The sequence below is a fragment of the Mytilus californianus genome, unplaced genomic scaffold, assembly GCF_021869535.1.
Source record: "Mytilus californianus isolate M0D057914Y unplaced genomic scaffold, xbMytCali1.0.p SCAF_21, whole genome shotgun sequence".
Lineage (NCBI taxonomy): Eukaryota > Metazoa > Mollusca > Bivalvia > Mytilida > Mytilidae > Mytilus > Mytilus californianus.
Window position 1 is genome coordinate 8,527,475 of NW_026262670.1, and position 12,840 is coordinate 8,540,314.

A 12,840-nucleotide genomic window follows, 5' to 3' on the forward strand; every position below is an offset into this window, starting at 1 on the left:
AGTATATTTAGCTTGTAATTTTCGTCCCTGCCCAGTAGGCTCGTCGTGCAAGTACACATAGTCTCCAACTGACAAGTTTAAAGGTGATGTTGTTTTATTTACTCTTTCAACCATTTTAGCATTTGCCTTTTCAACGTTTGATTCGTATTGGACGAACAGGAAATGTGCACTTCGGCGCGGTGTTACTAATTTCAGCGGAATTGTTTCATCTTAATTATCACTACGTTCACTCTCATCAAATGTATGCATTGTGATTTGTTGTTGAATTTGCATATTAATATTAGTAGATGATATTTTAATATTAAGTGCATTTTTTGCAAGTTTGTCGGCCTCAGTTTGTCCACTTTCAGAATTTGTTGACATATTGTCAATCTCTGACCATAGTTCTTTGTTTTTATATCTTTTCCGGAGGATTTGAGTTTCCAATTGTTGTTTTTCCAGTATGTAATATCACTGGAGATCCCCCTTACCAAATATTCGCTATCTATTTTTATGTTAACATCAACTATATTAAGTTGATGAACTTGTTGAAGGTATTTAAATGCAGCAAATAAATCTCCAGTATTGTTGGTTTGCTTGTATGTATCTGGAACTAGACCTAACTTTTTCTTGTACTGTTTTTCTCCCAGAATTTTACAAAGCTTGCTTTTGCTGATGGCTTTCCGTTATTTTTGCATGCACAGTCTATGTATACATCCATATTTCAATGTTTATATATACAAGTTGAGAAAACGTTGACGTCTTTTCCGCGGAATTTTGCACTATGTTATTATGAAAAACAAAAATAAGGAATTTCATAGTTATAATAATTTTAAGTGTCAATTAATGTTTGAAATAGTATTAATGTTCATACTGTTAACTTTGTATCCAGTTTTGCAACTCGTAAATACGTCTGATATTTCCAAATCTGTTTTTCCTTGACGGTAAACCTAATACGCAAGCTAATATGGATTCAAATACACAAGCCCATAGTGATTCCAAAGCTAACAGTGATTCTAATACGCAAGCTAACAGTGATTCTAATAGGCAATCTAACAGTGATTCTAATAGGTAAGCTAACAGTGATTTTAATAGGCAAGCTAACAGTGATTCTAATAGGCAAGCTCATAGTGATTCTAATAGGCAATCTAACAGTGATTTCATTACCAAATCTAACCGTGATTCTAATAGGCAAGCTAACAGTGATTCTAATATGCAAGCTCATAGTGATTCTAATAGGCAAGCTAACAGTGATTCTAATAGGCAAGCTAACAATGATTCTAATAGGCAAGCTAACAGTGATTCCATTACCAAATCTAACAGTGATTCTAATAGGCAAGCTAACAGTGATTATAATAGGCAAGCTAACAGTGATCTAATAGGCAAGCTAACAGTGATTCCGTTACCAAATCTAACAGTGATTCTAATAGGCAAGCTAACAGTGATTCTAATAGGCAAGCTAACAGTGATTCTAATACGCAAGCTAACAGTTATTCTAATAGGCAATCTAACTGTAATTCTAATAGGCAATCTAACAGTGATTCTAATAGGCAAGCTAACAGTGATTCTAATAGGCAAGCTAACAGTGATTCCATTACCAAATCTAACATTGATTCTAATAGGCAATCTAACAGTGATTCTAATAGGCTAGCTAACAGTGATTCTAATAGGCAAGATAACAGTGATTCTTATAGGCAAGCTCATAGTGATTCCAATACGATACCAAACAGTAATTCCATTACCCAAGCTAACAGTGATTCTAATAGGCAATCTAACAGTGATTCTAATAGGCAAGCTAACAGTGATTCCATTACCAAATCTAACAGTGGTTCTAATAGGCAAGCTAACAGTGATTCTAATAGGCAAGCTAACAGTGATTCTAATACGCAAGCTAACAGTGATTCTAATAGGCAATCTAACAGTGATTCTAATAGGCAAGCTAACAGTGATTCTAATACGCAAGCTAACAGTGATTCTAATAGGCAAGCTAACAGTGATTCTAATACGCAAGCTGACAATGATTCAATTACCAATTCTATCAGTGATTCTATAAGGCAAGCTAACAGTGATTCTAATAGGCAAGCTAACAGTGATTCTAATACGCAAGCTGACAGTGATTTTAATAGGCAAGCTAACAGTGATCCTAATTGGTAAGCTAACAGTGATTCTAATACGCAAGCTTGCAGTGATTCTAATACGCAAGCTAACAGTACGCAAGCGAACAGTGATTCTAATACGCAAGCTAACAGTGATTCTATAACGCAAACTCACAGTGACTCTAATACAAAAGCCAAAAGTGATTCTAATACGCAAGCTAGCAGGGATTCTAATACGCAAACTAATAGTGGTTCTATAACGCAAGCTAACAGTGGTTCTATAACGCAAGCTAACAGTGGTTCTAATACGCAAGCTTACAGTGATTCTATAACGCAAGCTCACAGCGATTTTAATACGCAAACTAACAGTGATTCTAATACACAAGTTAACAGTGTTTCTATAACGCAAGCTAACAGTGGTTCTAATACGCAAGCTAACAGTGATTCTATAACGCAAGCTCACAGTGATTCTAATACGCAAGCTAACAGTGATTCTAATACGCTAGCTCACAGTGATTATAATACGCAAACTAACAGTGATTCCAATATGCAAGCTAACAGTGATTCTATAACGCAAGCTCTCAGTGATTCTTATACGCTAGCTAACAGTATATCTAATACCCAAGCTAACAGTGGTTCCAATACGCTAGCTAACGGGGATTCGAATACGCATACTTACAATGATTCTAATACGCAAGCTAACAGTGTTTCTATAACGCAAGCTAACAGTGGTTCTAATACGCAAACTTACAGTGGTTCTAATACGCAAGCTAACAGTGATTCTATAACGCAAGCTCACAGTGATTCTAATACGCAAGTTAACAGTGATTCTAATACGCTACCTCACTGTGATTATAATACGCAAACTAACAGTGATTCCAATATGCAAGCTAACAGTGATTCTATAACGCAAGCTCACAGTGATTCTTATACGCTAGCTAACAGTATATCTAATACCCACGCTAACAGTGCTTCTAATACGCAAACTAACAGTGATTGTAATATGCAAGCTAACAGTGATTCTATAACGCAAGATCACAGTGATTTTAATACGCTAGTTAACAGTATATATAATTCGCAAGCTAACAGGGATTCTAATACACAAGCTCACGGTGATTCTAGTACGCTAGCTAACAGGGATTCGAATACGCATACTTACAGTGATGCTAATACTCAAGCTCACAGTGATTCTAATACGCAAGCTCACAGTGATTCTAATACGCTCGCTAACAGTGATTCTAATACGCTCGCTAACAGTGTTTCTGATACGCAAGCCAACAGTGATTATAATACACAAGCTAACAGTGATTTTAAAACGCTAGCTAACCGTGATTCTTATACGTTATCTAACAGTGATTCTAATACGCAAGCTAACAGTGAATCTAATACGCAAGCTAACAGTGATTATAATACGCAAGCTAACAGTCAGTAAATCTAATTCTAAAACTAACAGTGATTATAAGACGCTAGATAACAGTGATGCTATTACGTTAGCTAACAGTGATTCTAATACGCACGCTAACAGTGATTCTAATACTCAAGCTAACAGTGATTCTTATACGCAAGCTATCCATGTGTTATATATGTTGTTAAGTTTGCCATAGCATGTTTAAGTTTTAGCAATAAAGATTTATTCATAATATGAAGCTTACAGGGATTTTAATACAACAATCTGATTAAAATTCATATCTATAACAACTAACGTGCTTGTATATAAACAATTAGCACATATTTACAACTTCTCGTCAAATCAAATTGCTTGAATTTGCCTTCTAAGTATATGTAAGAGAATGATAATCTCTTTCTTCATGATTAAGTACGAGCGTTAGCGAGTACTTATCATGAAGTAAGGGATTATCATTCTCTTACAAACTTAGAATATTGTAAAATGCTCAAGGCTCAAATGATCTCTTGATTGGTTGTATTCAAGAATTAGTTTCATTGTCAGTGTAAATTAAATGTTTATAATTGATGCATGACTTCATTTTTCAGCATTTCATTTATGGGTTAGTTTTAGTGATGCAAGGATTTTCTTATAATTTGGGAAATATTTAAAAAATGCGTTATAGACATTAGGTGACAAAACAGTAAAAAGAAAGATACGAATTCTATATGTTTCCTGATTGTGAGTATGAATGTAAATCATGTAATATTTAAGTGAGAAATTCTCCTTTTTTATTTACAGTTTAAATCAATAAATACATTTAAGTTACAACTAATTTTATTTCACAGCCAATATTTTGGTTCTGGCTTTTTAAATCAAATACTATTTCATTATGTCAGGGAAATGTTCTAATAAAATGCCTTTAAAAGTTTTAAATATATTCAAAACTTTAATCAAATTCCTGTTTTTTTCATTTTATTTTATCGGAATATTGGAAATAACTATTCTTCCCAACCGCTGGTTCAGTAATCAGAGTTTTGGGAAGCTAAAGATTTAGGTTATTTTTTATTTTAAAACTTTTCGTTCTTTTTTTTTGCATTGCTTTGATATTGTTTATTTTTTTAGTAATTTGAAGTTGTTAATATTTTCATAATAACAATATTAAAGGTACAAATTTTACTGCACCAGTAAACTTCAACTTATTTTGATTTTTTTTTGTAAAATCTTGACCATTAAACTTTCACTTGTTTTTCTAACGGATACTTCCAAGAGCACGACAGAAGTTACAACTGTCAACTTTGCTCAAGTGAACACTTGCGATGCATAAATTGTAGCTTAAAGTACACATACTTGTTTGAAAGTGATGACACTAGCAGAGACCCGTAACTCTTAATTAATTTCAAATAATAATAACTAATATATTCTCACGCACTCACAGAATTACTCATTAATGCTCCGTTAACTGAGATTAAAGATTCTTACAACATTCAGTCAAAAATAGTTATTAATATATGAAAACATAGGTTAATTCTAGCATAACATCTTTTGCGCTACTACATGTACATCTGTTGTTCAACGTTTAAACACTTAACAAAATCCCGGCCACCAATTTTTGGCCACTAGTACACTTTATTCCTTTTGAATCATTTGATTCCACCCAAAAATTCCTAATACAATTAGACACTCAAATAGCAAAAATAACTTTTACAAATAACCCTATCAGCACGATTCAAGGATCAACGACAACAAATATACTACTTCTAAATGCAGTCACGTGTAGCCCTCTATATAAGCATGCAAAAACAAAATTCATCTAAGATCAAATATAACACACAAATGAAGTAAATGTCACTAACAGTTCAATGTAAATCAATTAACACATATCAACAAAATGTTAAAATTATTTAATATTGTCACACAAATATTCTTCCATCTACATCTGTGGTATCCGTGGTTTGGTATTAAAGTACATAATTATAAAGAGAGTGGCGGGACAATTTTCACACACACAACTTCAGAATCTTGTGGCGAGGCAATTCTCACACACAAGTATAAACTTTTCATCTTGACTAGCTGTGGCGAGGCAATTCTCACACACAGATCTGTATAAAACGTTTGAAACAATGTTGATTGGTTGTGGCGAAACAATTTTCACACACAAAAATAGACTCACAGTATCATTGGAGGTGGTCTATTTTGAACTACCTTCTTTGCTTTTGGTGATAAACTTGACTCCTCTACCCATATAGAATTTTGTGCTGGTTCACCGACAATTTGTACAAGATATTTTAATTGATTGTTATCGATTTTCCTTGCTAGCACACGTTTGATTTTATGATATCGATTTTCGTTTGATGATATTGATTCTGTTCCTAAATTAACAAAGTCGTTACATTTTGTGGGTGGCTTTTTGTTTCTAGTTGACTGACGTACAGGGACTTGTTCAGATAATGACGAATTTGAAGAATCGACCGTAGTAATAGAACTTTGGCTCTCACTTACATGTTGTAAATACGGCTGTGGTTGAGGGGCACGAATATATGTCATTTTTAATCTATTTATGTGCACAGGCATTCGAAATCTTCGCTTGTTTTCAGGATCTCTAATTTTTGTTAAATGAGGACTTGGTATATTATCAACAATAAAAGGTCCAGTATATTTAGCTTGTAATTTTCGTCCCTGCCCAGTAAGCTCGTCGTGCAAGTACACATAGTCTCCAACTGACAATTTTAAAGGTGATGTTGTTTTATTTACTCTTTCAACCATTTTAGCATTTGCCTTTTCAACGTTTGATTCGTATTGGACGAACAGGAAATGTGCACTTCGGCGCGGTGTTACTAATTTCAGCGGAATTGTTTCATCTTAATTATCACTACATTCACTCTCATCAAATGTATGCATTGTGATTTGTTGTTGAATTTGCATAATATTAGTAGATGATATTTTAATATTAAGTGCATTTTTTGCAAGTTTGTCGGCCTCAGTTTGTCCACTTTCAGAATTTGTTGACATATTGTCAATCTCTGACCATAGTTCTTTGTTTTTATATCTTTTCCGGAGGATTTGAGTTTCCAATTGTTGTTTTTCCAGTATGTAATATCACTGGAGATCTCCCTTACCAAATATTCGCTATCTATTTTTATATTAACATCAACTATATTAAGTTGATGAACTTGTTGAAGGTATTTAAATGCAGCAAATAAATCTCCAGTATTGTTGGTTTGCTTGTATGTATCTGGAACTAGACCTAACTTTTTCTTGTACTGTTTTTCTCCCAGAATTTTACAAAGCTTGCTTTTGCTGATGGCTTTCCGTTATTTTTGCATGCACAGTCTATGTATACATCCATATTTCAATGTTTATATATACAAGTTGCGAAAACGTTGACGTCTTTTCCGCGGAATTTTGCACTATGTTATTATGAAAAACAAAATAAGGAATTTCATACTTATAATAATTTTTAGTGTCAATTAATGTTTGAAATAGTATTAATGTTCATACCGTTAACTTTGTGTCCAGTTTTGCAACTCGTAAATACGTCTGATATTTCCAAATCTGTTTTTCCTTGACGGTAAACCTAATACGCAAGCTAATATGGATTCAAATACACAAGCTCATAGTGATTCCAATACGATACCTAACAGTGATGCCATTACCGAAGCTAACAGTGATACTAATAGGCAATCTAACAGTGATTCTAATAGGCAAGCTTACAGTGATTCTAATAGGCAATCTAACAGTGATTCTTATAGGAAATCTAACAGTGATTCTAATAGGCAATCTAACAGTGATTCTAATAGGAAAGCTAACAGTGATTCAAATAGGCAAGCTAACAGTGATTCTAATAGGCAAGCTAACAGTGATTCTAAAAGGCAATCTAACAGTGATTTTAATAGGCAAGCTAACAGTGATTCTAATAGGCAAGTTAACAGTAATTCTAATAGGCAAGCTAACAGCGATTCTAATAGGCAAGCTCATAGTGATTCCAATACGATACCTAACAGTGATTCCATTACCCAAGCTAACAGTGATTCAAATAGGCAATCTAACAGTGATTCTAATAGGCAAGCTAACAGTGATTCTAATACGCAAGCTAACAGTGATTCTAATACGCAAGCTAACAGTGATTCTAATACGCTAGCTAACAGTGATTCTAATAGGCAAGCTAACAGTGATTATTATACGCAAGCTTACAGTGATTCTAATACGCAAGCTAACAGTGATTTTAATAGGCAAGCTAACAATGATTCTAATACGCAAGCTAACAGTGATTCTAATAGGCAAGCTAACAGTGATTCTAATACGCAAGCTAACAGTGATTCTAATGGGCAAGCTAACAGTGATTCTAATACGCAAGCTAACAGTGATTCTAATACGCAAGCTAACAGTGATTCTAATACGCAAGCTAACAGTACGCAAGCGAACAGTGATTCTAATACGCAAGCTAACAGTGGTTCTATAACGCAAACGCACAGTGATTCTAATACACAAGCTAACAGTGATTCTAATAGGCAAGCTAGCAGGGATTCTAATACGTAAACTAACAGTGGTTCTATAACGCAAGCTAACAGTGGTTCTAATACGCAAACTAACAGTGGTTCTAATACACAAACTCACAGTGATTCTAATACACAAGCCAAAAGTGATTCTAATACGCAAGCTAGCAGGGATTCTAATACGCAAACTAACAGTGGTTCTATAACGCAAGCTAACAGTGGTTCTAATACGCAAGCTAACAGTGGTTCTATAACGTAAGCTAACAGTGGTTCTAATTTGCAAGCTAACAGTGATTCTATAACGCAAACTCACAGTGATTCTAATACGCAAGCTAACAGTGGTTCTAATACGCAAGCTTACAGTGTTTCTATAACGCAAGCTAACAGTGGTTCTAATACGCAAGCTAACAGTGATTCTATAACGCAAGCTCACAGCGATTTTAATACGCAAACTAACAGTGATTCGAATACGCAAGCTAACAGTAATTCTAAAACTCAAGCTCAAAGTGATTCTAATACGCAAGCTAACAGTGATTCTAATACGCTAGATCACAGTGATTATAATACGCAAACTAACAGTGATTCCAATATGCAAGCTAACAGTGATTCTATAACGTAAGCTCACAGTAATTCTTATACGCTAGCTAACAGTATATCTAATACCCAAGCTAACAGTGTTTCTTATACGGAAACTAACAGTGATTCTAATAGGCAAGCTAACTGTGATTCTATAACGCAAGATCACAGTGATTCTAATACGCAAGCTCACAGTGATTCTAATACCCAAGCTAACAGTGATTCTAATACGCAGGCTAACAGTGATTCTAATACACAAGCTAACAGTGATTTTAATACGCTAGCTAACCGTGATTCTTATACGTTATCTAACAATGATTATAATACGCAAGCTAACAGTCAGTAATTCTAATTCGCAAACTAACAGTGATTATAAGACGCTAGATAAGAGTGATGCTATTACGGTAGCTAACAGTGATTCTAATACGCACGCTAACAATGATTCTAATACTCAAGCTAACAGTGATTCTAATACTCAAGCTAACAGCGATTTTAATACTCAAGCTAACAGTGATTCTAATACTCAAGCTAACAGTGATTCTTATACGCAAGCTCTCCATGTGTTATATATGTTGTTAAGTTTGCCATAGCATGTTTAAGTTTTAGCAATACAGATTCATTCATTCATTCATAATATGAAGCTTACAGGGATTTTAATACACCAATCTGATTAAAATTCATATCTATAACAACTAACGTGCTTGCATATAAACAATTAGCACATATTTACAACTTCTCGTCAAATCAAATTGCTTGAATTTGCCTTCTAAGTATATGTAAGAGAATGATAATCTCTTTCTTCATGATTAAGTACGAGCGTTAGCGAGTACTTATCATGAAGTAAGGGATTATCATTCTCTTACAAACTTAGAATATTGTAAAGTGCTTAAGGCTCAATTGATCTCTTGATTGGTTGTATCCAAGAATTAGTTTCATTGTCAGTGTAAATTAAATGTTTATAATTGATGCATGACTTCATTTTTCAGCATTTCATTTATGGGTTAGTTTTAGTGATGCAAGGACTTTCTTATAATTTGGGAAATATTTAAAAAAATGCGTTAGAGACATTAGGTAATTTGGGAAATATTTAAAAAATGCGTTAGAGACATTAGGTGACAAAACAGTAAAAAGAAAAGGTACGAATTCTATATGTTTCCTGATTGTGAGTATGAATGTAAATCATGTAATATTTTAGTGAGAAATTCTCCTTTTTTATTTACAGTTTAAATCAATAAATACATTTGAGTTACAACTAATTTTATTTCACAGCCAATATTTTGGTTCTGGCTTTTTAAATCAAATACTATTTCATTATGTCAGGGAAATGTTCTAATAAAATGCCTTTAAAAGTTTTAAATATATTCAAAACTTTAATCAAATTCCTGTTTTTTTTTCATTTTATTTTATCGGAATATTGGAAATAACTATTCTTCCCAACCGCTGGTTCAGTAATCAGAGTTTTGGGAAGCTAAAGATTTAGGTTATTTTTTATTTTAAAACTTTTTTGTTCTTCTTTTTGCATTGCTTTGATATTGTTTATTTTTTGAGTAATTTGAAGTTGTTAATATATTCATAATAACATTATTAAAGGTACAAATTTTACTGAACCAGTAAACTTCAACTTATTTTGATTTTTTTTTTGTTTGTTTCACAATTCAACTTTTATTCAGTTTCAATCACTGTGATAAATCCTTTCAATCTGATAAATCGGCTTCGGGCCGGGGCAGTTGTGACTCATTTATAGAAACTCTTTGTTTTGAACTGTAAATAGACCCAAATAATAGGATAATCCCTTACTTAGAACATGATTTACATTCATTCTTATCAATTAAGAGGCATCAAATCCTACAATTTCATTAGTTGAGAGCACTTTGCTATATTCTAATTTTCATAGTACATATTTTTTCCGTGTACTAAGTAACTACGCATGAACGACCACAAGGGTAAGATTTCATTGTATCGTAATCAAGATATTAAAACAAAAATTGCCACTGGCTATTTTGAATAAAATGCTGTGATCCAAATTAAATTAAATAGTTTGTAATTAGTTTTCACATTGACTTGTAGATATCCTGCCATTTAAATCTTTGGATCTAAAAAATGTTTTTTGACGATTGCAAGTTTCTTTCATTTAAATAAAGAGTAACAAATATGGTTCTTTATACCTTGATTAGAGTACAACGCCATCTTAAAATTGTGATAATTTATCATCCATGCAATTACTTTGTACACAAAAAAGTGTGTACTATGAAACCTTGTGAAGGGAAATTAAGGCAACTTGATCTATTTTGTCATGAATTGATTGATTGATTGATTGATTATTGGTTGCTTAATGTTCAGTGGCAAATATTGCATGCATGTTCAGGACGATGTCATGAATAGAAAAACCGTGATAATGTCTGAAGAGAATGTGCCACATATATATATATCATATATACATGTTCTGATAAATCTTTTAGTTTTTACTTTGAAATAACAAAAAAAAACAAACATAAACCCTAGTATCTTTAATCTATTGGTAGTTGCTTTTTAATGACTATCCGCTAGACTATCTATGGGGACATTACAGGGGAGGATCCAGCCGTTTTTAAAAGAAAGGGGTGTTCCAACCCAGGATAAAAAGGAGGGGGGGGTGTTCCAACCATATATCCCCATTCAAAAGCATTGATTGTCCAAAAACAAGGTTTTCCGGACCAAGCCCCTCGCTCTAAATTTCATAGTATATACCTTTCATAGACTAATCTAGACGTATAACGAAATCAGCGATCTATATTTTAATCAGATTGTCTAATACGCAACCTAATAGCTTTAATGAACAATTTAAAAGTGTTTTCACTTGCAAAGATTCAGTTCTATGCCAAATAAAGGTTCAAGACCCATCAAACTGTGCCAAATTTGTATAATTCAAAATTATCAGTCAATATGATTGTGTTCTATACAAGGAACACCAGTCCTTCAACTTTCATCTGATACCTTGATGTTCTATACAAGGATCACCAGTCCTTCACCTTTCATCGGATACCTTAGTTTTCTATACAAGGATCACCAGTCCTTCACCTTTCGTCTGATACCTAAATGTTCTATACAAGAAACACTAATCCTTCACCTTTCATCTGATACCTTAGTGTTCTATACAAGGATCACCAGTCCTTCACCTTCCATCTGATACCCTAGTCCATCACCTTTCATCTGATACCTTAATGTTCTATAAAAGGAACACCAGTCCTTCACCTTTCATCTGATACCTTGATGTTCTATACAAGGATCACCAGTCCTTCACCTTTCGTCTGATACCTAAATGTTCTATATAAGAAACACTAGTCCTTCACCTTTCGTCTGATACCTTATTGTTCTATACAAGGATCACCAGTCCTTCACCTTTCGTCTGATACCTTAATTTTCTATACAAGGATCACCAGTCCTTCACCTTTCATCTGATACCTTAATGTTCTATACAAGGATCACCAGTCCTTCACCTTTCATCTGATACCTTAGTGTTCTATACAAGGATCACCAGTCCTTCACCTTCCACCTGATACCTTAATGTTCTATACAAGGATCACCAGTCCTTCACCTTTCATCTGATACCTTAGTGTTCTATACAAGGATCACCAGTCCTTCACCTTCCACCTGATACCTTAATGTTCTATACAAGGATCACCAGTCCTTCACCTTTCATCTGATACCTTAATATTCTATACAAGAAACACCAGTCCTTCACCTTTCATCTGATACCTTAATGTTCTATACAAGGATCACCAGTCCTTCACCTTTCCTCTGATACCTTAGTGTTCTATACAAGGATCACCAGTCCTTCACCTTCCACCTGATACCTTAATGTTCTATACAAGGATCACCAGTCCTTCACCTTTCATCTGATACCTTAATGTTCTATACAAGGATCACCAGTCCTTCACCTTCCACCTGATACCTTAATGTTCTATACAAGGATCCCCAGTCCTTCACCTTTCATCTGATACCTTAATATTCTATACAAGGAACACCAGTCCTTCAGCTTTCATCTGATACCTTAATATTCTATACAAGGAACACCAGTCCTTCACCTTTCATCTGATACCTTAATGTTCTATACAAGGATCACCAGTCCTTCACCTTTCATCTGATACCTTAATGTTCTATACAAGGATCACCAGTCCTTCACCTTCCACCTGATACCTTAATGTTCTATACAAGGATCACCAGTCCTTCACCTTTCATCTGATACCTTAATGTTCTATACAAGGATCACCAGTCCTTCACCTTTCATCTGATACCTTAGTGTTCTATACAAGTTCACCAGTCCTTCACC

The 12,840-nt window shown here is 34.0% G+C and overlaps 1 protein-coding gene across 1 annotated transcript; it reads left to right on the forward strand.

Moving 5' to 3' along the window:
• The first annotated feature begins 946 nt into the window (after positions 1–946).
• Positions 947–9,121, forward strand: LOC127731921 (clumping factor A-like). Its single transcript, XM_052240765.1, has 3 exons — positions 947–989; positions 2,135–3,019; positions 9,012–9,121. The coding sequence occupies exons 1-3, from the start codon at positions 947–949 to the stop codon at positions 9,119–9,121; spliced, it is 1,038 nt and encodes a 345-aa protein (XP_052096725.1).
• Positions 9,122–12,840: the final 3,719 nt, after the last annotated feature.